Here is a 26,789-nt window from a genome sequence, read left to right on the forward strand (position 1 = left end):
CAGCAACAGCTCCCGTCATAGCTACACCCAGGAGTTCACGTAATATCAGAACCCTTTTCAGGCTCAAATCTCTGCTTCTCTGTGTGGCTGGCTTCACTCTCTACTGTGCACATTGCTTCCTCCCCGCGCCCGAGGAAGATGGCCAGGAGCTGTTCCATACTGTTCGTGATCCCAAGGGAAGAGAGACCCTTGATTTCTGAGTTCACATAACAGATCTAAAATATCTGGGTCTGTATGGGCCATGGACCCTGAGTCAGCAATTATGGCCAGGAGGATAGAATACACTGATTTGCCTGGCCTGGTCGCGAGCTGACCCCAGTGGTGGGTCAGAACACCCAAGCCATATTTAATGGGCTCCACATGGAAAATCTTCTATTACCACATGAAGACAATCACTGGATATCAGACAACAACAGATTTCAGTACTCAGTTCTGCTCAGAACCTTTCTCACGGTCTCCATTTGACAGTCATCTTCCTGATGCCTGGAGAAGCATCTAAACAGATGCTCAACAAAGAGTTGATACATTAATGGATAGATAAATAAATCAAGGGGTGGATGGGTGGGTGAATGCAGGCATGGCTGAATGGATGGAAGGATGGACGCACACATGCTTAGCTAACACTGTGGAGAAGGCAGGAGGAGAGAACCAGGTCCCAGAACTCAAGGGGTTCACACTCTTGCCCAGCCGAAGCACCACTTCCTGTCTGCTGGTCTAAGATCCCCTTGAGGACTGGTCCAGCCCTGCCAGACGGGGGCTTCTTGAGAGCATCTCTGCACCCCCCACAGCCCCTGGCAGAGTACTGAGTGCCGACCAGGGCTGGCTAGTGGGCTGCATGTCTGGCAGCGGCTCTGTGCGTCTTTTGTTTTAGAGGGACAGTAAGACAGGAGCTGGCCAGTCATGCAGGGTTATTCCGGTGTCTGAGGCAGCAACTCTTCCAGGATTCCTGGTCGAAGACACTATTCATTCACCATCCTTATGCAAGCCCCTCACAATTGAAAACATGTGTGAGATAATATAAACTATATATTGGTCTCTGCCCCCAATTTCTGACACAGAGCTCCTGAAACCCTTGTAATTTCCCAAGAGATAACACTAGAAGCATCTCTTGTTCTAATACTGGGCGTTGATCTCTGTTCCTGACACAGGGCTCCTGAAACCCGTGTAATTTCCTGGGTGATAGGAGTGTCTTTTGTTCTAGAGGGGCAACTCTGGGTGGGCTCGCAGATGGCCCCTGGATGAAGGCTGGTCACTGGAAAGACCGAGCCATGATTAGAAGCTTGGAATTGTTAGCCCCACCCTTCATTCTCTTGAGAAGGGAGAGAAGCTGAAGATGGACTTAATAATTGGCCATGCTTACATGATGAAGCTTCCATAAAATCCCAATAATACAGGGTTTGGGGAGCTTCCAGGTGGGCGAACACACCCACACCGGGAGGAGGATGCACCCCAGCTCCATGGGGATAGAAGCTCCTGCCCTCCAGACCCTCCCAGACCTCGCCCTGTGTGTCTCTTCATCTGGCTGTTCATCTATAGCCTTTATCATATCCTTTAATAAAGTGGTGAGTATAAGTGAGTGTTTCCCTGAGTTCTGTGGGCTGCTCTAAAAAATTAATCAAACCCGAGGAGGAGGTCATGGGAAACTCCATCCACTGTTGGTCACTCAGAAGCACAGGTGACAACCTGGACTTGCAACTGGCATCTGAACTGGGGGTGGGAGGTCAGTCTTGTAGGATGGAGCCCTTGACCTGTGGGGACTGAGGCTGTCTCCAGGTAGACAGTGTCAGAAGTGAGTTGAATTGTAGGACACCTGGCTGCTGTTGGAGACTTGCTTGTTAGGTGGGGAGAAAATCCCCACACATTTGGTGACTGGAAGTGTCAGAAATAAGTGTTCTATGTAAAAGAACAGGAGACCCACAGGATAAAGACCTACAGGAGGGAAGAACTGAGTTTTCCCCTACCTGAGAAAAAGAGTTTTTCCTATACAACATGTTTTTTTAAGAAAGTCCAAGCCAAAAAAATCCACATAATTGATGCTCCCGGCAGACAGCAGCAGAGCTGGTGCCTTCTTCTTGTGCAAAAGGATGTGTGGGTTTTGGCCCAAAGTCCAGCTCCCAGGAAACAGTAGGTGTGTCTTCCATCCAGAAGCTCTTGTTTCTGGCACGGCTGCAGGCACTGTCTAGTAAACTGAAGAATTAATCCTGGGAAGTAATTAGCACTCCTGGGAGTGGTTGGGGTGTGGGCCGTGTGTTGTCAACAATGTCCCCATGCTGGTGGCCTTGGGAAGCAGCACTAAGAAGCCTAAATGGCTCAGTCAGGCAACCAGGGCCGAGCAGCGTTTTGTTTTGCTCTGTTTTAATTTCCATCCCTTTAATCTCTGGTTTAAAATAGCCTCTCTGAAGTCAACAGTCATATTTCTTCCCTGGTTTGTTCGTTCTTTTTCCATCCTTCAATCGCATCTTTTTCTGTGCACATGTTCATTAAGGAACAAAAATTCGCTAGGCTTCTAGAGGACGTATTTCAGCCTCAATAGAGCCACCCGCCTGGAGACGTGCACACCCAGAGACGCTCCTGCAGACGGCAGGGCCCAATGGCTGTAACCAGGTCTGCAGGGGAGGTGCCCCCGCCTCTGCCAACCTGATCTCCTTCTGTTTCCATGAGGCACTTGCGCTCTGATGGGGCGGCCCGCTCTCAGGGTTTGGCTATTGGCAGATTTGCTGAGTCTTGCTTTCTGGAGTTGACCTTTCCTACAAAGCATGTGCGGTGCACAGGGCTGCCCAGGCATTTGGAAGAAGAGAGTCCTCAGGAAGCCAGGGTACAGCCTCTTTCCTTCCTGTCTTCTCTCCCCAGGATGAGGCAGGGTAGGGACCATCCCACAGGGACAGTCTCCTGCCTGGATCCTCAGGGATTCAGCCTCGGAACTGGGAGTTGAACTTGGAAGATGGGCTCAGAGTAGCTGCCTGGGCCTCTCACTGGGGACACCTGGGGGAGAAACCAGGTCTAGTTAACGGTCCTAGTTAACAGCTCCTGCTTGGCTGGATCCAGGCTCTTGGGGACCTCGGGAAAGTCACTTTCAACTCTCTGAGCCTCTGTTTCCTCACCTGTAAGTTAAGATTGCACTCGGGCAGGCTGATTGCCGAAACAAACAACCCCAAAATCGTAGTGGCGTAATCCAGTAGAAGCGTCTTTCTCTCTTGGCCACAGTGGGGGTGGGCCTCCAGGAAGGACCTCTGCTCCGTGACCTCGACAGGAACCAAGGCTCCTTCCACGGTGTCTCGGACACCTGGTCCTCGTCCTGCCCTGCCAAGGACAGGGGACGAGAGGGAGAAGAAGGCAGGCCTGCTCACAACCACGTAGGGCTGTGGGGGACCCAAATCACTCCCACGGCCCCAGCTAGAATCATACGGGACTGGGGTGTGTTGTCCCACTGTGGACCCCAAGAAAGAGGGGGACACAGACATGGGGAGTACCAGTGGCCTCTACCAGAGAGACAACAATAAGACGTTCCTCCCCAGGCTGCCCGTGAGGGTTAAATGTAAGATGCTGTGGCTCTCCCAGCACAGGGCCTGGCCCCGGAGACGTGAAGATATTGTTATTTTTCTTCTCTTTCCTCTACCAGTTATTCCCTTGAGGTTTATGCAAATGGCAGACCAAGGCAAGAAATTAAGCACACGTCCCTCACCTCTGAAGCTGCTTATTTCCTTGTTTCCTCACAGTGTAACATTTCATTAGACCTTCCAGATGGGGAAAGAGCAGGCAGATTAAAAGTCAGATAGTGCCTAGAAGCCTGCTTCATCGGTTTCGGGGACGGCTGGAGCTTCAAAGCTCTTTGGTGTTTCCACTGCGGAAAGGCCTCCTCAGGAGCAGCTGTGTTTTAATAAATGGCTGCCTGAGTAATTTTCCTCGAAGGAATTGCTTCTTGGGTGTGCCTGCCCCCAGGGGAGCACTGGCTGTTCCCTCTCAGTGCTCCTGGAGCCGGTGCATTATGAGAAGATGCTTGGGGCCAGGAGCCCATCCAGTCTACCTACGCCGCACTCATGATGAGACCCGGGCAAGCTCTCCAGGACCCTGTGGAGGGCACTGGACAGGGGAGAGGAGTGGGATATATGGGTCTTGACCACAGCTCTAAGGAAGAGGATTTGTCCAAACAGCCTGACCTGTCCCTTCCCGGCGGCCATGGGCAGAAGTGGTTCCCACTTTAAGATCAGGGCAGATTCATTTCTTCACTGACCTTGACTGACATAGCCCACCATCAGGTGTGGGCGGCCTGGTGGGTGGGGAAGCATAGGAGGGGACAACGGAAGTCCCCCATCCGGGATTTCTCTACCTGTGGGAGCCACGCTGACATGGAATTGCAGCATTCACTTATTCATTCACTCATTCATTCATTCTTTACTGAGTGCCTGCAAGAGGCCAGGCACTGTCTGAGCCATGATCCAGCATTGAATAGAACTGGCGGTCGGAGGGCATGGTGGCTGAGAGCCACACTGCCTGGGTTTGAATCCTGACTCTGCCACTTCCTAGCTGGGTGACCCTGGGCAAGGTGCTTGGCCTGTCTGTGCCCCCGCTTCCTCATCTGGAAAAGGGAGATGGCCATCGTAATAGCTGATAGTTATGTGGATTAAATGAATCAATATCTGTAAGCACTACCTTTATAGAACTTACATTCCAGTGTGAAGGAGACAGAGAAATCTAAGTAAATTATGTAGTCTAAAAGAAGGCAATAAGAGCTACCAAAAAATAAAACAGGAAAAGAACTTGGCATTTTAAAATAGGTTGGTTAGAGAAAGTCTCACTGAGAAGGTAACATTTAAGAAGAGACCTAGGGCTTCCCTGGTGGCGCAGTGGTTGAGAGTCCGCCTGCCGATGCAGGGGACACGGGTTCGTGCCCCGGTCCGGGAAGATCCCACATGCCACGGAGCGGCTGGGCCCGTGAGCCATGGCCGCTGAGCCTGCGCGTCCGGAGCCTGTGCTCCGCAACGGGAGAGGCCACAACAGTGAGAGGCCTGAGTACCAGAAAAAAAAAAAAAAAGAAGAAGAAGAAGAGACCTAAAGGAAAGCAGAGCCCTAGCCCTGGGGCTAACTGGGGAAGAGTGAGGCAGGTGGAGGAAGAGCAGCATGTGCAAAGATCCTGGGGTAGGAGGGGCCTAAGGTGTTGGAAGAGCAGCAAGGAGGCCAGTGTGCTAGAGCAGAGTTGTCGGTAGTTGGGGTGGGGGAGATAAAGTAATAGAGGGAAGTGGGCCCCAGGCTTCACAGACCTTATAAGGGTTTGGCTTTTTCTCAGGGTGAGATGCAGGCTGTTGCAGGGACTTGAGCAGAAGAGAAAGATGGTCTGACTCAGGTTTTATCAGGATCACTCAGGCTGCTGTGTGGAGAATACGCTGAGTGAGGGTAGGAGATGAAGGAGGCAGCTGAGCTAAGAGGCTCTGGCAAAAACCCAGGTGAGAGACGATGGCTGCTCAGACCAGGGTGGCCAGGATGGAGGTGGGGAGAAGTGGTGGGGTCAGGAGATAACTCAAAGCCATCAATCAAGGCGGTTGGCGTTGTGAGTTGGAGGCAAAGGATCTGCAGGGCCAGGCTGGCAGGGAGCTTGAGTCCAGAAGTGAGGCCCAGAGGGGATGTGGAAAGCGCACAAATACAAGAGCTCTCCTCGTGGCACCACCACTTCCTCTGTTTGTGGCCCTGAACGAGCCACCTAATCTCGGAGATGGTTCCCCCTCCGTAAAACAGACGCAGGGCCAGGACTCACTTAAGTGGCTTGCAGAGTGAAGGCATGCTGCAGGTGCTCGATAAATGCTCCTTGCCTCTCCTCCCCGCTGTCTCCTTGCAGCTGGATGAAGAAGGGGGGGGGGTCCCCTGATCAGGAGGCTGATGCCAGCAAGGGCTCAGGGGTGTAGAAAGTGATGCCCATGCAGGCACAGGGGGTGTTGGCACCTGTGTCTCTGCTTCACGGTGAGAGTCACCAGGTACTTCCCGTGGGTGGGCAGCCCTGGAGGCTGTGGGGTGAGCAGCCTGCTCCTGGGGACAGGTCATTTTCTGGGCAGCCAGGGAGTGCATGCCAGGTCAGTCCTTTTCTCTGGCTTGAGCTATACTGAGCTGCTTTTATGCTGGCCGCAGAAGTCCATCCTGGTGGTGCCAGGCTGGTACCTGACACCAGAGTCCCCCCAGCCTCAGGCAGGGACTCCCCCCACTTCCTCCCCATCCAAGCCCAGACCTCTGCAGCATTCTTTGTTGAACCCCAGACAGTGGGGTGTCAGCCCTGCTCTGGGTGCCGCTACAGGCCAGCCCTCTGTTAATGGACTGCTTGTGCCTGCAGACTGGGCTGGGCGGAGCCGGGAACAGATGGTCATCTCGCTCCCTCTCCAGGGACCTCTGCAGCTGAGATCTGGCCCACAGACAGCTAAGCTCTGCAGCACCCATTCAGTGGCCCGGACCCTGTCATCCCCATGTGTCCTCAGGATGCCCACTCCTTTGCCCTCAGTAGACCCTGGGGCTGAACCCCCGTAGAGCTGGGGTCTGCACAGATGTGACTGGGGGCAAAGTAGGGTGGGTGTAAGTAGGGTTTCCACCCGGGCAGCCGATGGGGAGTGCCCGATGCTGAGTGTTTTCAGAGCTTGGTATGTGACCAGGCACATGGACCCTGCAGAACAGGGCTGGCAGGGAGCGGGGCCAAAGGGTAAAGCAGCAGAGCAAACTGGCGTCGTCAGGAAGGCTTCCTTTTGGAGACCAGAACTGAGCTGGAGGAGGACTGAATCGGCTATTGCAGGATGTTTGATGTGACCGTCCCTGTTGGCCTGGAGTCTCAGATGAGGCACAAGGTTGAGCGTGAAATGTGCTCAGGAACGCCACGTTAAAAGGGGAGCTAGGTAGCCCCAGGACCCCCCCAACCTCCCCCAGCCCCCAAATTAAAAAAACCTTGTGATTACTACAGGGAATATCCTTCCTGAGAAGAGCGTTATCCTAGGGAGGGGTGCTGAGGCTTTTCCCTCCCCTCCTGGGGACGTACCCCCGCCAGCCATCCACCCAAGCCTTTCCTCCGCGGGACCTGGTGCCGCCCTGAGGCTGGAGCATTTGGGAGGGTGTAGCCAGACCCCAGCACTGTGCCTGACTCTGCAAGACCAGAGGTGGCCGGTCAAGGTAACGTCCCGGTCATGTTTCCAGAGTGGACAATGCACAAGGGAGTCAGATTTGAGCCGTCTTGGGAGAGCCCACCCAGGAGGACAGCCCAGCAGGGGGTGAGCTGTCAGAGCCCTTCGGGGAGCACACTGGACACAGCCAGACCATCCGGGCAGCTCCGGCAAAAGAACTCACAACAGTGTCCACTGGGTCTCCGCCACCCAGAGGCCATCTCCGCAGGCTTGCAGTGCTCTGGTCACACCTTGCCTTTGTCCTCTCAGCCTCCCTCCTGGGCGCTCTGGGGAAGCCAGAAGCAGCAGTTGGTGAGTGACAAAGAGACAGCACCCGGAGGGTGTCACATCCCACCCACCCCACCCCCATTACAGGATGCTGAGCCTGGGTCATCGGGGGCTGGGCCGAGGGGAGAAACTTTGAACTGGCTATGAGATCAAAGTTCCGATGAAAGATTGGACCCAGCTAAGGAGAAGCTGAGGATGAGACTGTTTTTAGAGTTGACCTTGCCAATGACTAGGTGTGTGACCACATAGGCTACTTGAACCCCTCCGTGCTTCAGTTAAACATTATATAAGTACCCCCCTCATAGGTTTGTTCTGAGGACTAAAAGGGCGGATGCGTGGACAGCCCTCAGTACAATGGCAGGCACACAGTAAATGCTCAGTAAGCATCAGCTCTCAGTAGTAGAAGTAGCAGCAGCACCAGTAATAACAATAGAAGTAGCACCCAAAAGTGACCAAAAAAAAAAAGCAGTTTGGGTCCGACAGGGTAGATTTGAAGGGAAGTAGTAGGAGAAAAAGAAATCTGTTTGCTACTGGTATCCCACTGAGTTCAACCTGTTTAATAAGCCCGTTTCACGATTATCATTTCACAGGATCTGTAATAAGAAGAGCAGTGTTGAGTGCAGGGGTGGGCCAGGGGGAGACCTGGAGCAGCTATCCCTGCTGCCTGAATGGTCCAGGAAGGCTTCTGGGAAGAGGTGGTACAGAATAAGGCCTCAAGCCGTGCAGAGGTGGAGATACACCCTTGGGAGAAGAAAGTGGTCTCGGGACCCTTGTACATGTCTTGTCCTTTTTGCTCATGCTGCAGCCCTGGGGACAGTTCAGCCCAGTAAACATCAGCGAGCCCCTCCGTTATGCCCAGCCTGGGGTGGGGGCCACTAGGACAGGAGGAGGAGGCAGGCTCTGCGCTCAGGGAGCTGCCAGCCTTGTAGGATGAGAAGACAAAAATCGTAGCGTGTCAAGCAAATGTGGTTCCTGGTGAGATAGAGGGATTCAGGGATGCTGTAGGGTTCAGAGGAGAACTTAGCCCAGGCTGGGCACTCTATACACACACACACACACACACACACACACACACACACACACACACTTTCATCTCTGTCTTTTCCCCATAACTGTTTCTTCTTCTGGGCAGATGATAGGGTTGCACTCCTCCACCTGCTTGAAGTTAGACGTGGCCACATGGCTTGCTTTGGCCAATGACATGAGAGCAGGAAGGACTCATGTCCCTTTCAAGGGACAGCTTTAAGAGCCAGGGTGTGTGAGTCCCCAAACCCTCTTTTCCTCTGCCACCATGACCAGCAGAGCCCAGGTGAGGGGCACTCTCTCAGCCTGGGTCCTGAAGAAGGATGACCTGGAGCAGAGGCCCCAAGTGACCAGTAGTGAGCAGGTAGCATGAGTGAAACGCGCACAATTGTAGTTAAGCCACTGAGATTGGCTATTTATCATCGTAGCCTAACTCACTTATCCAGGTGAATGCAAACATAAATTTTTTAAGTGGCCCAAATAGAAACTAACCCTGAGAGAATCTTCTCTGAGCCCTGTGGCCTTTCCTTCACTGGGGCCCCCTTGCCCTGGGAACGGCAGGTCTGGATTCCAGTTCCATCTCTGCCCTAACGCTCTGTGCCTCGGGTGACGCTGTTGTCCACGGGGGTGTCTGACCACAGGGTGGCTGTGAGAGTCCAGCGCTGTGGGGATACGGTCTTCGGCGACTTGGGGGTTAGGGAACAGCCAGCAGTCAGCCTGCATTCATCAACTTCCCTGCCTTGAGCCCTGAGGGTCACGGTGAAGGTCAAACACAGAGTTAGAAGCAGAACAAACCCAGGGCAGGGGAACCCAGAGGGAACATGGTGGTCCTTGCTGCTGGTGGGCATGGGGCCAGCAGTCCCAGGGTGCCCGACAGGGTGGAAATGGCAGCCTAGAAGCCAAGTGTCCCTGCTTGGTTAATCTAAAAATAAACAGAAAAGCAACAAAAATCTATGTCTCAATTACTGCACACAAGCTGTTCAAACAGCCAGCTCTGCACTGGAGACGTGAACTTGTCAACAGAGGCTGCCTCGTTTGCATGCTTGGGTGGTGATAAAGCACACGACCTCGAAACAGGCTGCCCTCTGGTCTGGGTAGTTGTTTGGGGGTTTTTATTTGTTTGTTTGTTTCAATTTAATTTAATTAAAAATACAGACATGGAATAAAGACAGTGAAAAGCTGCAACAAGTACAACAAGATAGGGCAGCAGCTCCCAAAACGAAGGTAGAGGAGGCTCTGAGGTCTGAGATAAGCCAGGCCCTTGAGAGAGAGGTGAGCAGGAGAGTGGCCAAAGCAAAGTGTCAGCGGCCAGAACCAGGGGACAAAAGTCTCTCCCAAGTGGCCCCAAACACTCCTCCCCTCCCCTGTTGATCATGGAGGAAGCCCCAGTGAGCAGTGTGGGCCCTCAGCTCCCAAAGCCGAAGCAGAGGCTTTTTAGGGACCTCTCTCTCTTGGGGAGAGGGTGTTATAGCCCACGTCTGGGATGAGCTCAGGGGGCCAGATGCATGGCGGGCAAAGCTGAGACTTCCATCCTTGGCATGTATTTCCTCTCCCACATGCCCACCCTCACACTGTCCTAGCTCAAATACAGTCTGTTCTCTGAAATGAATGAAGCCCCAGGAAGCCCAGCTACCCTGGGCTCCAGCCCAGACCAACCACTCCCTCCCCTGAGCCCACGGGTGCTCATGCTTTTCTTTATCCTTACTGTGTGCTTTCCTCTTGACAGTGCTACTTTCCACGAAAGCCAGAACCTTGCCCCATCCTTGCCTGCTTTCAGGATCTTGCACAGAGCCAGTCATAATGAAGGCAAGAGGTGGTCAGCAAATTTGATACGACTTGACAAAGAAAGGGCAGAGCATATATTAATCAAGAGCATGCCTAAGGGGTTGCTTGGGAGGGAAAAGGGGGCAGAGTCCTGACTCGTGAATGTGGAGCCCCAGAAGAGGAAGCAGGCTACCTACTAATTTCCCAGGAAGGGGTTCTGGATAAGCAGGAGCCCCCAGAGATGGAGAAGAGAGAGCAGCGTGCTCACGCCAGCGCCGGTGAAGGTGCCACAAATCTTGCTGCTGAAGTGGCTGTTGGTTCTGCATTCACTCTGGACAGGGATTTTAATGTCCCCAGCCCTTGGGGCAATTCTGCAGCCATCAGTCCAGACACTACTTACTCAGTGAAATAAAAAAACAGTCGAGTCTCTCCCAAGGAAGATAATATCCTGTCACAGGCAGGATGATCTGCCAGCCATGTGACGGCCGTTCCCTAATGTTTCCAAATAGACTTTTGAATAGACCCTTGTCTAGAAGAGAGCAAATTGCAAGAGCATTTTTTGGCAGCCAAATAGAGAGCGAGTATTAGTCTTTCTTCTTCGCAGCTCTTGCTGCTAGGTCTGGCTCCAGGCACCGAGTAGGATTCATCCATCAGTTCGGGTCACTGGTGAACACCATTTGCTGTGAAGAGACATCTTGTTGAACTAGTCAGTTCTGCAAGATTCGGAATAATCAGGCGTGCCAGAGGCAGCCTGTGAGAGAGCAGGAGGCCTGCTTAGAGAAGGGAAGTAACTGCAAAGTCTAGCTCCCAATTCCGCAATCGTGTGTTTGCAGGACCGTGGGAAAGCAGGCTCCAGACTCTAGTGTTTCCATTTTCTGTGAAACCACCAAGAACAGGGAGTGAGGAGGAGCAAAGATGGTTCCTTGTCATGATAACTCTGGGTAATTGTCCTCTATGCCATCAAACCGTACCCGCCCGCCATACATGCTTACGAGCCCCTAATCTATACACACCTCCCTTCTTCCCTCAGTTTATGCTGATATTATGCTGCCAGCTGTCATTTCCAATATCTTTTTTATTTTTCATTATCACCATTATCATGATTTACACCAGTAGCAATAGCACAAATGCCTAGTCAATTAGTCCCGTGAGAAAAGGCTCTGAATCATGTGTGCCTTTTTGAAAAAAAAAAAAAAAATTACTGCATCAAAACCCACAGCCAGAATGTCTCAAAGCAAAGGTGCACACGGGAAGGGACAGAAGTGGGAGGTTTGTTCTTTTAATATTGTTCCTCTAACACAGGCACTGGATACCACCTTTCTGAGGCAGGGAGATTGCTTTTTGTGTTAGAAATTGGGCCCAGAAAAGGAATTGGTGGCATTTTTCTGGAAACCTATGATCAGAAAAGCATTTTGAAACATTTGTCTTTTTAGGTCATGTATTAAGCCCTGTAATTATGGAATGTAGATTTTCTCCAAAATACCTCTGCCCCCCGGGGCCATCCGAGAACCACGCGCAGTGGTGAGCACTGTAGGAGCGTCAGAGCGCCGGGGTCCTAGGGCAGACTCTGGTCCTGCTAATGGACGGATCTTAGGCTGGTGTGTCTCAGGCCCTACCTGCATTCAGGTCCTCCCGGGGGATCTTGTGAAAACCGCAGATTTCAGCTCAGTAGTGCTGAGGCCGGGCCTGGGATTCTGCAGTCTAACAAGCCCCCAGGTGGTACCAATGCTGCAGAGCCACAGACTGCACTTGGGCAGGGGGTGCTTAGACCACTATCCAGGCCCTCATCTTCATCCTCTCATCTTCATCTCCCCCACTTATAAAAGCCAGTGTCAACACATCCCTGCCTACACCATTGGGATGTTGTGAGAAGGAAATGACGTGGTGCTTTTGAAGACCCTTGTGAAGGGTAAACACTGTGGCCCTACAAGGTCATGCTGTTGTTGCCGTGACCACCACTGGACCTTTAATGCAGGGGCTGCCTCCCTGCCCTCCCCTGAGCCAGTCCATTCACTGGTCTGGGGTCTGCTGGGTTGTGTCTCCCCCAAAGCTTTGGATGAGCCAAGACCTAGGAAATACACGCAGGTTTAGCTGGTGGTGGAGAAAGCAGGTTCCCTGTCTTCCTTTAAAGGTGAAGATGACACCCTCAAGCCCTCTGTTACAGAGATTGATGCCCCCTGGGGAAGGGAAGCGGAGGTCAGGTGTCACTGCCCTGGTTTCTAATCTGAGCTATCGCATCCCTGACTCCCTTCTCCCCCCAGCCTGGAGGGCCTGGTAGAAGCTGCTTGGTTGGGTCCAGACCCTGGAGCTGCAGCAGGTCTTGGAACCTGCCAGCAGCTAAGCAGCGGGGCTGCGATGAGCCACCGCAGCCTGGCACCTGGACTGGGAAGCCTTCACACTTACCCTGCTGAGTGAGTGACCAGTGATGGCTGGCCGGGGGGCGGTGGGGGGGCGGATGGTATTCACAGGAGGACAGTAGTCCCTCCTGGATGCCCAAAGCATGTGGAAGGGAAAGGCCCTTTCAGAGCAGGGGCGAAATATGACGGCAATGGCTGTGTTCAGTTCACTGGGGCCTTGGTATTTAAGGAAAGGAGCTAACAATAAAACCACACCTAGGTCACTCCTCTGGCTGAGAACAGGAAGAGGCTAGTGTCAGCCTGTGACTGTTCCAGAGCTTCCTTGGCTTCTGAGCTGGTCCAAAGGATTTGAAACAGGGCCCTGGGTCCAGTCTGGCACCTACACGTGGCCCCCACTACCCGAACATTTTATATGCACTTGGAGGTGCTGAACACCTGCTCCCTGCTGAGGAATACCTCCCCCCAGGAGCAGGAACTGGACTGGATAAGACGGATGAGGAAATCTGTAAGGAGGCCACGCTTTCAGGGCCAGACCTGAGAGGGTGGCCTCCTTGCTTTTTTCACCCTGGGCGCCTCTCTTGCCTCAGAGTGTGTTCCGAGCTGGAAAGGGCTTGCCACTTTGATCTGGGAGCATTTCCTGTGTCCTGTCCCCGGGTGCCCAGCCTGTGCCCGGTCAGCTCCATGGAGAAAACAGAGGGGGGGGTCCTGTCTTTAGGGAGCACACCCTTGAGGAGCGGCGCTCACTTGGGCGGTGGAACGTGCCAGCCCATCTCTGGGTCGTTGGCCTGCCTCTGGATCTCAGAGAAGAAAGGGCTGGTCAGAGGACGCCTCCTGCAGGAGGGGCTGGAGCAGGCCCACCCCTGAGCCTCAGCCAGAATCAAGTCGCCCAAGTCAGTGGGGTCTAGGTGGGGACGGGAGTCGGTGGGAGCCGAGGCAGCCCCAGGAAGCCGGGAGGCGTTTCCGAGGGGTGCCCCCAGCTCCTGCTGACATCCGTGCCAAGTCAGGGCCAAGCGGGCTTCTCCAGAAGCACCTGTAGAATTCCTTTGTATTGCATTTGCCAAGACGGTGTTCTGGCTGCTGTTGATTATTTTGCTCCAGAAGAAAGGCTAAAAGATGCAGAGAGGGAAACGAAAATAAGAAAGATGGGCACCGACTGTTCCAGCCAGCTGGGCAGTGTGTCTCCCTGAGATGAGGCACTCACACGGTTTCCTACGGGGCCGGACGGCCGTGGCTTATCCCTCAGCCTCCTGTCCAGAGGCAGTGCAGGCTCCCCACTGGCCTGTGGATTAATCACACCTTCAGGTCCTTACCGCCAGCGCCCACTCCTCCGCGTGCCTTAATGATAGGAAGGAGGGAAGGGTCACTGGTCACCTGTGATCCCGGGTACAGCGTGTGCACACGGGGCATATCAATAGTGGGGGGCACAGAGCGCGTCCTGCAGCGAGTTCAGGGCTGCACAGCATGCTGGTCCTCGAGCACGGGGCCTCAGGAGTGTCGTGGGCTCCTGGACAGTGGCCCCTGGGCCCCAGCCCCACATGGACAATACAAAGGAAAGGACTGTGACAGTCACAGTACTTATTTATTCATGCATTATTCATGCTGAGGCAAGTCTGTGGGGCAGGATGCTGACCTGGTATCCAGCAGGTGTACACAAGACTGAATTACAGAGATACAGCCCGGGCAGCAGGGCTGAGCCTGGTGTCCGCTGGTTGCCCTCCTCCAGGCCATCCTCGGGCCCTGGACTTGGGTCCATGCTGGCACCCCTGAGCTTCAGGCAGAAGCCCATCCATCAGGGCAGCCTGTAGGGTTTGCAGTAGGAGATCCCCTAGGTCACAGATGTTCAGCTGAGGATGACCTTCCTTCCACCCCAGTGTGTTGTCTCCCAGTGGCCCCGGGGGACGGAGCACCCTGCAAGGTCCTGGCTGTCCCCCCAGCACAGGCGGTCTCAGGGAGTCTGTGAGACACAGACCCACACAGCTTCGTATTTCACAGCCTCCTTTGTCCTCATCCCAGAAGCTTGCCAGGTTGCTGTTGGCCTTGGAGTTGCAGGACTATCCTTTTCTGCCCTGTAACTCAGATCTGCTCATTACCCAGTGATAAGGCTTTTCCCCGTGTGCACGGGGCTCACAGGATTTACAGTTTGGTCCTCACAGAGGCCCTGGGCGCAGGTAGAGCTGTCCATCCCCGCTTTCCAGATGAATAACCTGCAGCATCCCCGAGTTCCTGGGGCTAGTAAGGGGTGGTGCTGGGGGTCAAACTTAACCCTCTTGACTCTCTACCCGGCTCTCTTTCCACTGCCCAGGGGCCCCGGGTTGAGTCCTGGAGCGGTCACCGAGGGCTGAGCTGGCAGAGCAGAGGGGCCAGGCCCAGCACTTGGACTCAGGCAGATAGTTAGGTACGGCTTCCCCGAACAGAACAAGGAGTGTGGGCCCCTTTGCAGAGAGGCCTCGGAACGCAACAGCTCGATGGCTGGCCTGTGCACAGGGCCGGAGAGGTGCCGAACTCCAGGGGCCTGCCCAGCTCTCGGGGTCAGACAGGAGCATTGAGCATGGAAGGGTTCAGCTCTATGCATGTTTTCCAGAGTCTGAACTGGACCTTAAACCAGGCACCGACTGGGGTGGAGCCCGTATTTCCCAGCGGGGAAGGACGCATAGGGTAGGCTCCATAGTACCAGACTATTTCTTATACAACTCCGAAGTACAGACATTAACTTTTCTATCATTATAGAGGTAACCTAACCACAGCATAGAAAATGTAAAAATAAAATAACTCCTAAAACTTTGGATCAAATTCCAGACAGGTGGAATTACTCCTTTTCAGCAGCTGCAGCGAAACTAAGACAAGGGAGGATGGGTGCAGAGTGGAGGCCCCGGACATGCTTTCTGTCTGGGCCTCAGGAGCACAGAGAAGGAGAGAGGCAGGGAGATAAGGGTTCCGGGGACAGGCGGTGGGTGGAGGTTTGGGGTAGGAGCTGGAAGTCAGGGGCTGGGGCAGTTTCGTCATTTGCTTTTCATCCCAGGTAGCAACCCGGCCGACTCCTCCAAGGGAGTCGAAAGAGCCCGGGGACCGGGTGGTCCCTCCTGTGTCCCTGCACACCTGGTGCTCTAGTGGTGCTGGCCACATCGAGGAACTGCCCCCAGTGCCCAGTAGGCAGGAAAGCCGACTTCCAACTTCCATTCACTCCGGATGGAAGGGAAGCCCAAGGCTGAAGCTTGTGTGTGGAGGTCCCAGGCCAGGGCCCCTCCCAGGGGAGCACACATCCTTTCTGGTGAGCAGGTGAGCCGTCACGGGAGCTGGCACCTCATCCCGCAGGACTGGAGGCGGCAAGAACAGACCCTCCACTCTCTCCTGGAGAGGAGCCCTGGACAAACAAGGCCTTCCTCACGGGGCACGGAGATGCTACGGGGCACACCAGGGTGGCCTCTGTAATGCTTCCAAGGGATCTTCTCAGCTTTGAGGTAGTTGGGCTTGACGGTCGTGATTCTCCCTGGAGCTGGTCAGCGTGGCCCTGCTGCATTTCTGGGGTGCTGGGGGGACTCTGTCCTTAGGTTCAGGGAGTGCCTGTGTGTGCTGAGGCTCTGAACAGAGAGACGGGGGCAGGGCGGGGGTGGGGGACGGGTGGCGCAGGAACAATGGTTGTGCATTCACTGCAGCACTTTGGCCCACCAGGAGCATCCCAGAGTGACGTTCACCCCATTCTTCACGTTTGCTGTGATTCTGTAGGCAGGGCCTCTCCTCCTCTCCCTCTCCCTGGGGGGAGGAGAGGTGTGTACAGAGAGAAGGGACCGGGAACCAGAGGCTGGGACCGGCTTCCTTAGCGGTGCACTGGGCCCAGGCTCAGCCTCTCTGGATCTGGGTCGGGCTCTGTAAAGTGGAAACCCGGGTGTCTGCACAGGGGGCCACCAAGTGAGATGGTGGAGGTGCGTGCATTTTAGGAGCCGGGAGGCATGTGCCTTCAGGCAAGGAAAAATGGGGTTCCCCCCGCCCCAGGGGTGTCCCCTCCTCTCTGTCAGCCCAGCATCCCTGGGACGGTGCAGAGGACAGTACTCGTGGTGGAGAAACAGTTTTGCCACTCAGGATCCCAGAGGCCGGAGCCAAGTCTCACACGCAAAACTCCCACCTCTGGGTGACTTTTCAGATTTAACCCAGGACCTGCCCCCAAACATCTCTACCCTGGACCTCGGCCTGACCTGCCTCCACCCACGAATATAGGATTTTCTAGACCCTAGAGCTCTTTCTTCACACACGTGCATGGAATTGAAAAGGTGCTGGCCACACGCTAACCCCACCCAGGTGCGAGCCCTGGTTCCCGGTAAACAGCCCCACGCGCTCGGGAATGGCTGCGGACAGACTCCCTCCTCTCTCGGTGCTGGGCCCCGAGCCAGGCTCTGCCAGTTCATAGGCCGCCTACCAGGCGCGTGCCGTGACAAGGAAGCATTTCTACATGTTTCGTCTGTAATCGCTTGACCAGTCTCGTCTGAGATGCCTCGTGCGCTGGGGGCCTCCTCCTGCCCCAGTGAGCATTTCCTGATGCCTCTTCCCCCACCGCCCGGGATGCTTGTGTGGGCACAGGGGCCACAGCCCAGCAGGAAGTACTGACATGGCCTCCTCTGGTGCTGGCACTCTGCCGTCTCACCAGGGTACACCAGGCAGCACTCTCCTTTCGTTCCGTTTGAAAGGGGAAATTAAACTGAGGAGTGAAGTTGAACCCAAACCTGCCATGCAAATAGATGACCTTTTTTTTGGGTACACTTAATGAGGCCGAGAGCAGATTGTGTGGCCTCCAGCTGCCTGAGTCTCCATCTCCTCTCCGGCGTTTTCAGGAGACTTGAAGGGATGAGCAGGGACCCCCGGAGGGGCAGCTGCTGGGCCAGCTTTCCTGCCTCACACCGGGGCTGTGAGGAAGGGGGAACCACAGTGTGGTCCAGCAGGCGGCCCAGCCCAAGGCAGCGAGCTGAGAGGTATGATCAGGAACAGTGGTGTCCTTGGAGCCAAGGAGCCCCTTGACCTGACCCCGAGCACACTCTGCCACCTCGGGGCACGCCTCAGGGGCGCAGGGTTGCTGGCCATCTGAAAGCCAGCCCTCCTCATCTCCATCCTCACCAGCTGGAAGGAGGTGGTTCCTTAACAATATGTGAGGTTGTGTTGTTTCGTAGGAGCGTAGGGGCTGATTTCGTGTATCAACCAGGCTAGACTAGACTTTTAGGTAACAAACTGCCGACCTCAGTGCCTTAACACGATAAAGATTTATGTCCCAATCGTGCCAAGTCCAGCGCTGAGGGAACACCCCTCTCCCGTCAGATCGCTGCACCAGCTGGGAGATGCGGCCTCTGAGGTTGCCACGGCAAGCAGAGAGAACCGCAGGATCATACAGGATGTTTTTAAAGGGCCCCTCCCCACTTATTCTGTCTGCCTGAATTCAGATGCATGATCCCAGCCTAACTACAGGGGAGGCTGGACGGGTCTTCTGGGTGAGCAGAAAGAGGACACAGCGTTTTGAACTGGGAACATCATCTCTGCCCCACTTAGGATCCAACCTGGGGAAGCAGTCACCCCTGGGGGGACTGGTAATTAACCAGAGCCCTGCCTAGGCAGGTGAATCTCAGGAGACCAGAGTCTAAGTTCTGCGGTCCAGCTGACCCTGGACACATAGATTCTCCTTTCAGAGCTGTCCTTAGAGACTCCAGTTCTGATTTCCTAGAAAGGTAGGACATTTCGTAACTCCAGTGCCTACACAGAATTTCCAGCTGGAAGACTCAAGGTGTTTGTGTCTGAGGTTCTCCCTTTACACAAATGTGTTTGTCCCTTCCTGAAACATTGAGCAATTAAGAAGGAATAAACATGTGTTTGTTCATTCAGTCAACAGTTCGCGAACACCCTTCTATGCCAGACGCTGCTAGGTGCTAAGATTACAGAGACAATAAGCCTGGAGTTTACTCTCAAGGTAGTAAACGTACAGCAGCCATTCATGGATGCTGGGATGATGGTGGGTACAGATGCTCAGGGGGACAGAGGAGCGCCTCTCACCTGACCTGGGGTGGGGGTGAGGGTCAATGCAACCTCTGAGAAGAGTCAGTGCCTGAGTTGGGTCATAACTGACACACAGGACTTAGCCAGGGGGAGGGGGGAAGCCAGTTCTGGCAGAGGAGCAGGGGGGCGCTTGTCCCCGAGGTGAGAGAGGGTGCGATGCCCTCAGAAACTGTACAGCGTTTGGAATGGCCGGGCATCGCCTCTGGGGTGGGAAGAGTGAACAGTGATGCTAGAAAAGTGAGCCAGCCCAGATGCTCAAGTGTCCTCTGGGCCACCCTGAGGAATCTGGATTGTATTCTGAAGGATAGGGTTTAAAGCAGGAGAGGAGAGGATGGTGACCAGACCGGTGCTATAAAAAGCCATAAGGGCAAGGGTAAGCTGGGACAAAGTGAGAGAGTGGAATGGACATATATACACTACCAAACGTAGGGTGGATAGCTAGTGGGAAGCAGCCGCATGGCACAGGGAGATCAGCTCGGTGCTTTGTGACCACCTAGAGGGGTGGGGTAGGGAGGGTGGGAGGGAGACGCACGAGGGAGGAGATATGGGGACATATGTATACATATAGCTGATTCACTTTGTTGTAAAGCAGAAACTAACACACCATTATGAAGCAATTATACTCCACTAAAGATGTTTAAAAAAAAGCCATAAGGGCAGTTGGTGGAGGATGGACAAGAAGGGTGAAGCTGGGGGCAGAGGACCGACTGGGATAATCCATGTGGGAGACACGATTTGGGATGGATGTGCAGATGGAGGGGGGCAGATCTGAAAAACAACTAGAGCAACAGACGCAAAGACCCCGCTGTGAAATATGGGGATGGACATGGGGACATGCGGCTTTCTCAGAGAGAGGGAATTCCTGAGAATGCGTGTTTGGGCAAAGAACAATGAGTCTATTTAGGGACTACAAGGTTTAGGTACCTTCCGGCAGTAGGATGGTGGTCGTGGTGCAAGGAGAGGGAGGGAGCTGGAAACGTGGCCTTGGGAGTCGTCAGTCAAGAGGTGAGAGCTGAATGAGGTCATCCAGGGAGAGCAGGTAGGGTGAGCAAAGGGGAGGAAGTAGGGGCCCTCCAGGAAGAGCTGAGAAAGAGGAGCCTGCAAAGCAGACTGAGAAGGAATAGCAGAGGAAGGAGAAAAAGTGAGAGAGCACGATGTCACAGAAACCGCAGAGAGGAGCTTTCCAGAAGGACATCAACCACGCCAAGTGGGAGGGGGGGGTTCAAGGAAGGCACGGCCATCAGTGTCCCATTGAATGGAACGAGCAGGTCCTTCTTTTTTTTTTTTTTTTTTTTTTTTTTTGTGGTATGCGGGCCTCCCTCTGCTGCGGCCTGTCCCGTTGCGGAGCACAGGCTCCGGAGCGCAGGCCCAGCGGCCATGGCTCACGGGCCCAGCCGCTCCGCGGCATGTGGGATCCTCCCAGACCGGGGCGCGAACCCGGTTCCCCTGCATCGGCAGGCGGACGCACAACCACCGCGCCACCAGGGAAGCCCGAGCAGGTCCTTCTTGACCTCGATGAGAACAGTCCCCCAAGGAGTGGCCAGAGCGAGAGCCACATGGGAGCCGGTTGCAGTGTGACCTGGAGGAGGGAAGGTGACCAGAGCCAAGTGTAGACATCTCTCCCGAGGACCTCGCTCGGAAAAGTTTGTGAGGGTGATCAAAGGGATATTTATTTTTATTTTTATGATATTAATATTGAATAGATGAAAAAACAACTTTTGTGGCATTGTGTAAGCCGTGAAGCATAGTGATGAAATAAACAGTGAACCCACCATCCAACTTAAGAGGTTACGGTCAGCTCTGCTTCAGGTAGGCCTGCAGGCTGAGCCCAGGCCTCGGGGTCATGTGCCCAGCAAGAGGGGGCAGTGCCGAGGGAAGGGACAGTGGCTGCCAGGGCCCCGCCAGCCACAACCCGGTTTGGGCTGACCCTGGCTCTGGCTCTGTGGTGCTAGAAGTTGGCCACTTCTGGACGTTCTGGATGTGCCAAGACCAGACTAGGATCAGGCTTAACAGAGATTTTAAAAATAAACTGGTCAGTTTACTAGCCAACAATTCCGGAGTCCCCAGGCTGAGCTGGACTGGTGGGATAGGAAAGTGATCCAGGAGCTGTCCCTGACCTCCAGGAGCTCACACCCCAGACAGGAAGTGGGTGGAGAATGGAAAAGAGTCATAGATGACCACATCCCTTGTGCCTGAGCCGGGACAGGGCTGGGGATGTGATGTGCAGGCAGACCCCACACTCACCCTCATCGGTGACCCGGCACTGCCTATGTTGTCCCCTCTGCCTCTGCCTCTGCCTCGCTGAGGCCTCTCCAACTGAGACAGCCTCTCCTGTATCTTTACATCCTTCCTGACTGAGGGTGGCTGGCAGGGAGCCAGGCAAGTCATTGTCGTGCTGTGCAAAATATGATCCCCGGTGATGCAGGAGGCCCTCGGAGTATCTGGTGTGTCTAGGTCTCCATGACAACACTGAGGGCCTTATGTTCGGATATTTGGGAAAGTTGTGTGGGAGATGGTCTGGTTGACAGAGGCCAGGGAGCACGAGGGGCTCTGGTGCCAGCAACGGATTTGTAGGTTATGAAAGAAAACTCTCAAGTCCCGGAGGCTTAACACCTTCTCGGACTTGAGTCGTATAATGAGCCACGGTCTGGAGGCTGGAGATCCTGGCCGCTTTCTCATCTTCTAGTTTTCTGAGCTCGAGGGAATCACTTATTCTTTTTTTTTTTTTTTTTTTTTGCGGTACGCGGGCCTCTCACTGTTGTGGCCTCTCCCGTTGCGGAGCACAGGCTCCGGACGCGCAGGCTCAGCGGCCACGGCTCACGGGCCCAGCCGCTCCGCGGCATGTGGGATCCTCCCGGACCGGGGCACGAACCCGCGTCCCCTGCATCGGCAGGCGGATTCTCAACCACTGCGCCAGCAGGGAAGCCCGAATCACTTATTCTTAATGAGTTCCCTGGTCCATAAAGTGGGGACGACCCTGCCACCACACAGGCCGCTCCAAGGATCAAATGAGATCTATGTCAAGGGCCTTGTTCACCACAAAGTGAGTCTACAGACGTGGCTGCTCTCACCCCATCATAGGGTTGAGGAAAGCGCAGCCTGGGGGGTCCACGGGATCTTGTTTTCACAGTGGGGATGGAGGGATAAAATCCCAAGTCATAATTAGAAGGCGCACATCTGCATCGTCCAGGGCAACGTGATGCTCCCAACCAGAAAGGATTACTTTAAACTGTGACTGGGTTCAAATCTCGTTGACTGTACTTTTGCCATGTGATCCCGGACAAGTCATTTATTCCCGTCTGTGATGGGGCTAATGACCCATGCTTTGTGGGCTTGCTGTGAACATGAAATGAGCTAACGTTTGAGAGCCCTTTCTTTGCGCTAGAGAAGGCGCTTAATGGATGCTGAAAGCCATTGCTGTCCTCCTCGGGTCCTGGCAGGGCTGCCGGTGGTCTAAATCGCCCTCCTCTCCACTCTGTGCCAGCAGGTCCGGCCTCTGTTTCCACGTGAGGAGCAACCGCGGCCCACCGAGATGTCCCGGCACCACAGCCGCTTCGAAAGAGATTACAGGGTGGGCTGGGACCGCCGCGAGTGGAGTGCCAACGGCACGCATGGGACCACCAGCATCTGCAGTGCCACCACCGGGGCGTGTGGCGGCACAGCCAGCAGCCTCAGCGCCCGGCCCGGCCTCCTGCCGCTACCCGGGGTGCCCTCCCGGCTGCCCACACCCGCCACGGCCCCCGCGCCCTGCACCACCGGCAGCAGCGAGGCCATCCCCAGCCTCGTGGCCAGCTCTGCCTCTGCCGTCACCTCCAAGGTAAGACCTGCCTGGCGTCCGCTGTGCGGAGCGTCACCTCCAAGGAGCCGGGCGGAGGGGCCTGCTTCCCCCACAGCCCCGGGACAGTTCCGCAGCCCGTTCCCTGGACGCTGCCTTCTCCAGAGTGCGGGCAGCCCCGGGGCTGCGCCGGGCGCCTATTTAAGTTAAAGTGCGCGTGGTTTTATTTTCCATGAAGCCTCTCTCTGTGACTAACATGGGAAGACGAGCAGGTGGCTGAGGCCCCGCGTTGTCCCCTGCCGTGTTGATGAAGGGTATTTAACCAGTGAAATGACCATGAAACTCCCGGTTGGCCATATAGATTTCCTAACCAGGTGCCTGTAAACCAGACAAGCCCCCTGGGACCCCGGTTACTTGGGTTTGGAAGAAGATACTGAGCAGCAGTCAGTCCTAAATGGTCATAAATCTGCTACTTATTAACCAGTATTAGTACTGAGAACACTCCCATCACTGTCTCCTCCAAGCCTCAGACAACCCCATGACATCAGTACTTCTGTCACCCGCCTTGCAGTTGAGTATATGGAGGCACACCGAGTCTGCGGGAGCAGGTCCAAGGTGGGCCCTCTTCGGGGACCCAGGCCTCAGGGGTGTTAGTTCCAGGTCATTCCCCCTCTTCTGGAGGCGGCTACAGCCCGGGGAACGATAGCAGAAAGCAGTCTGTTTTACCAACCGCGATATCAAAATGACAATGTCGCCAAGGCTGCTGCTTAGCTTCCGGACGAGCTGGGCCCCCTCACGCTGCTCAGAGCCCCTGAAGGGACAGGGGGACCCAGGCCGGTGGCAGGAAGCCCTTTCATTGCCGTCCTGTCTCCTGGGCCGGCAGGGGCCCTGCAGGCCACTTTGCCTCTGCCAGCCATTCAGAGCTGCCTCCTAGGGGCTATCTGAGCGTCTCAGGGCCAGCGTGTGCGCGCGCGCGTGTGTGTGTGTGTGTTTGTCTAGTCTTTTCTTTTCTGCTTTCATAAAAGTTGTGGGAGAAGTTAAAGGTCGGGGAGCCCCGGCCCCAGCCATTGTGAGGCGGACGTGGTATTGGAAAGTCGTGCTCCAGGTGTGCCGCGCCTTTGTCTCGGTGATTTTCAAAACTCCCTTTCAGCCCCGCTTCCCATTAATAACTGCGAGTGCTGCCGGCGGAGGCCCGAGACAATGGAGCTATTGGAGGCCAGCTCGGAGTGCACTGACATCTTCTGCAGTGCCTTATTGATTTTATTTTCCTGTTATGAAAACACCGCCCCACTGAGGTGGGGAGGGAAGGAATGTTGGACGGGGGAGAGGAGATGGAGGGTGATTTGGGCATGATACCCCCAGACCAGCCAAACACACTCCTTCCCAGGCGCCAGCCCCCAGCACTGCTCCGAGGCGTTGACCTCTGCCCAGTGGACCCAGCCGGCTGCCCCGCCGGCCACATCTGGCAGCCGCTCAGCTAGGCCAGCTGTTGGCCATCTGGAGGATGGCAGCCTCTGGAGCTGACTGCTGGGGACTCCAGGTGGAGAGAGAGGAGCGGGACCTGGGAGCCCACTTGATGGTTTCTGCCCTCTCAAGGAGGGAGGCCTTTTTAGGGACGGCATCAGGCTGTGCCTCAGGGGTTTGGGCCCCGCCAAGCAAGGGAAGTGGCGAGGCCTCTCGGCGAGGGCCCGCCCTGCCCACGCAGCTCCCGCTTTGCTCCCAAGCAGCTCAATATTCACCATCTCTAACTGGCTGGGCTCCAAACCACAGCACATGGGAAGAAAGGAATCCAGTGTCAGACAGAAAACAACAGCTGGGCAAGGACTGAGCTGAGTGGCTGGGGGGGACAGGGGCTGAAAGTTCATGCCTGTGAGGAAAGCCAGCTCCTCAGCACACCTGCCCCCATAGCCACCTCCAGCCCAGTTTCACACCTGCAGGGGCTTGTCCCGTCAAGCAGAGGTGCCTGATGGCGCCCTGGATTCTTCGGGGTGCTCAGGAGAACTGGGTGTGCGGAGGCAGGGAGGACAGCAGGCAGCAGCAGTGTCTTCCGTCCAGGGCACTGTGGTTGAACTTGGGCCGTGGTGCCTTTCTGCCCTTCTGGCCTAGCTGCCGACCCCCCAGATGCCTGTCCCCAGCCTATTTGTCTAACCCTACACGAGGACCACATCAAGCGACAGGCAGGCCAAACGGAGGTATCTGCGGTTTCCCTGGTCAACCAGTTGCGTCTTTTGAGTAGCCAAGGGCAGGCTCTTGCCCTCAGGGAGCTCACGGGCCAGAAAATAATGAATCTGTGGCCTGGACAAATGGCTTGAGAATGTCTCTCCCATTGAGGTTGTGGACAGAGGCAGCTTCATGGAGTGGATAAAGACAAACTTTGGAGCCAGACTGCCTAGATTTGAGTTCCACTCTATCTCGTGCTTGCTGAGTGACCCTGGATGACTTACCGAACCTCTCTAGGCCTCATTTCTATAACATGGGAGTAGGTGGTAGTACCTGCCGTCAGAGCTGTTGTGAGGATTGTGTGAGTTAAAACTCGTGTAAAGTGCTCAGAACAGAGCCAAGCCCGGCACCAGTAAGTCCTATAGAGGTGCTATCGCCATCACCATTGTCACAGTCACCCAGAGGAGGCCTATGGGACAAGGCCATGCCCCTGTAAGGAAAGGTGATCATTGCTGGCCTCACCAAGAGGAAAAGGTAAGTCTTCACATAAGAGACAGGAGCTAGGCCACAAGCAGGCGGGGAGAGGAATTGGGTTTGTGAGTGGTTAGGCCTCAAGCTGGCCTTGTGACATGACCAAGGTGACATGGAGCAAGATGGGCTGGAGGGAAGGGGGCGTCTAGCGGGCCTCAAACTGAGACTGAGTCAGCACCACCTGGTGATAGATGACGGAGGGGAGGTATGTTAAAGCCTTTGTCAGCCTTGGGCCCTTTCCTCCAACAAAGCCCAGTATCTACACAGGGCCAAGGCCCCCCTCTGGTGGAAGACTGGGGGAGACAGCGAGCTGCATGGAAGCCAGAGCAGGGCTGTGTGTTCCTCTTCCTTTTGTGTGTTCCTGCTGCCCCGCGTGTAGTAAAGGCTGCTTGAATGTACTGGCCTGGCTTCCTCATTGAAGAGTCTAGCGCCCCATGTGAGCCCGAGCCACCCCTGAGGACTCAGGGAAAGGTCCGCAACAAGGTAACAAGTGTCAACACTGTCAGGCCTTAGCATCCCCCGTGGGCTGGGCGTGGAGCCGGCTGAGCGTCACATGCTCTGGGGGCTGCGGGCATCTCCAGGGTGGGGGGCTGGCTATGCTCCCAGCAGCTAGTTAGGCAAGTGATGACAAGTCTTTCTGTCACTGCTGCCTTCAGGCCTGAGTTGATCTTTTGGCTTCTTCCTTTTTCCGGGGCCTGAGGATTTCTTGCATGATTTAGATGAAAGGCCAAAAGGCCAACCGGACGAGCACAGACTCCTGGGCCACTGAGGCATGAGGAGGGCCTGGCCAGATGCACCCACACACATACACACACACACACACACACACACACACACACACACACACACACACACACACCCCACACACACACACTCTGTCATTGCTCAGACCAATAAACTGCTTCCCTGGGGCCTAGGTCAGCTCTTGATCCTCTAGGCCACAAATTCCCAGAGCCCAGGAGGAGTAGAATAGCCGTGCCACCCAGCCCCTCTATTCTGTAGATCAGAAGAGTGAGACTTGGGACCTCCCTGGTGGCGCAGTGGTTAAGAATCTGCCTGCCAAGGCAGGGGACACAGGTTCGAGCCCTGGTCCGGGAAGATTCCCGTGTGCTGCAGGGCAACTAAGCCCGTGGGCCACAACTACTGAGCCTGCGCTCTAGAGCCCGCGAGCCACAACTACTGAGCCCGCGAGCCACAACTGCTGAAGCCCATGCACCTAGGGCCCGTGCTCCGCAACAAGAGAAGCCACCGCAATGAGAAGCCCATGCACCGCAACGAAGAGTAGCCCCCACTCACCACAACTAGAGAAAGCCCGCGCGCAGGATCGAAGACCCAACGCAGCCAAAAATAAAATTAATTAATTAATTATTTTTTAAAAAGAAAGAAACCAGAACCTAACGTTTTAAAAAAGAAAAAAAAAAAAAAAAAAAAAGAAGGGTGAGACCTGGAGAAAGAAAGACTTGCAGAGGTCACCCAGGGAGTGAGAAAGAGAATCGGCCTGGACTGGCTCCTTTCCCCACCCCAGGCTGCCTGGCACAGTGCATTCACCATGGTAACCAATACTGCAGCATTGTTATAGTAACTTTTCCCATCCTCTCATCCACCTAGCTGGCAGCAAACACTGAATTTTGGCAAGAAAATGGGTATATAGATAGATAGATAGATAGATAGATAAATAGATACATCTTGTGTTATAGGCAGAAAAATTTAGGCCAAAGATTATGTTGATTCAGC

The 26,789-nt window shown here is 54.8% G+C and overlaps 1 protein-coding gene across 8 annotated transcripts in view; it reads left to right on the forward strand.

Annotated features, from left to right (window-relative positions):
- Window positions 1–26,789, forward strand: part of LOC114484823 (kelch-like protein 29) — a 114,675-nt gene that overhangs the window by 64,558 nt on the left and 23,328 nt on the right. For 4 of the 8 annotated variants that reach the window (XM_028483713.2, XM_055082274.1, XM_028483711.2 and 1 more), the window contains exon 2: window positions 22,077–22,406. In XM_028483713.2, the coding sequence (XP_028339514.1) occupies window positions 22,122–22,406 (285 nt within the window). In that variant the 5' untranslated portion in view covers window positions 22,077–22,121. Of the gene's footprint in view, window positions 1–10,175; window positions 10,252–12,553; window positions 12,614–21,413; window positions 21,633–22,073; window positions 22,407–26,789 lie in introns of those variants that run through there. The other 4 variants (XM_055082276.1, XM_028483714.2, XM_055082273.1 and 1 more) reach the window with 4 other exon arrangements.

The sequence above is a fragment of the Physeter macrocephalus genome, unplaced genomic scaffold (genome assembly GCF_002837175.3).
Source record: "Physeter macrocephalus isolate SW-GA unplaced genomic scaffold, ASM283717v5 random_60, whole genome shotgun sequence".
Lineage (NCBI taxonomy): Eukaryota > Metazoa > Chordata > Mammalia > Artiodactyla > Physeteridae > Physeter > Physeter macrocephalus.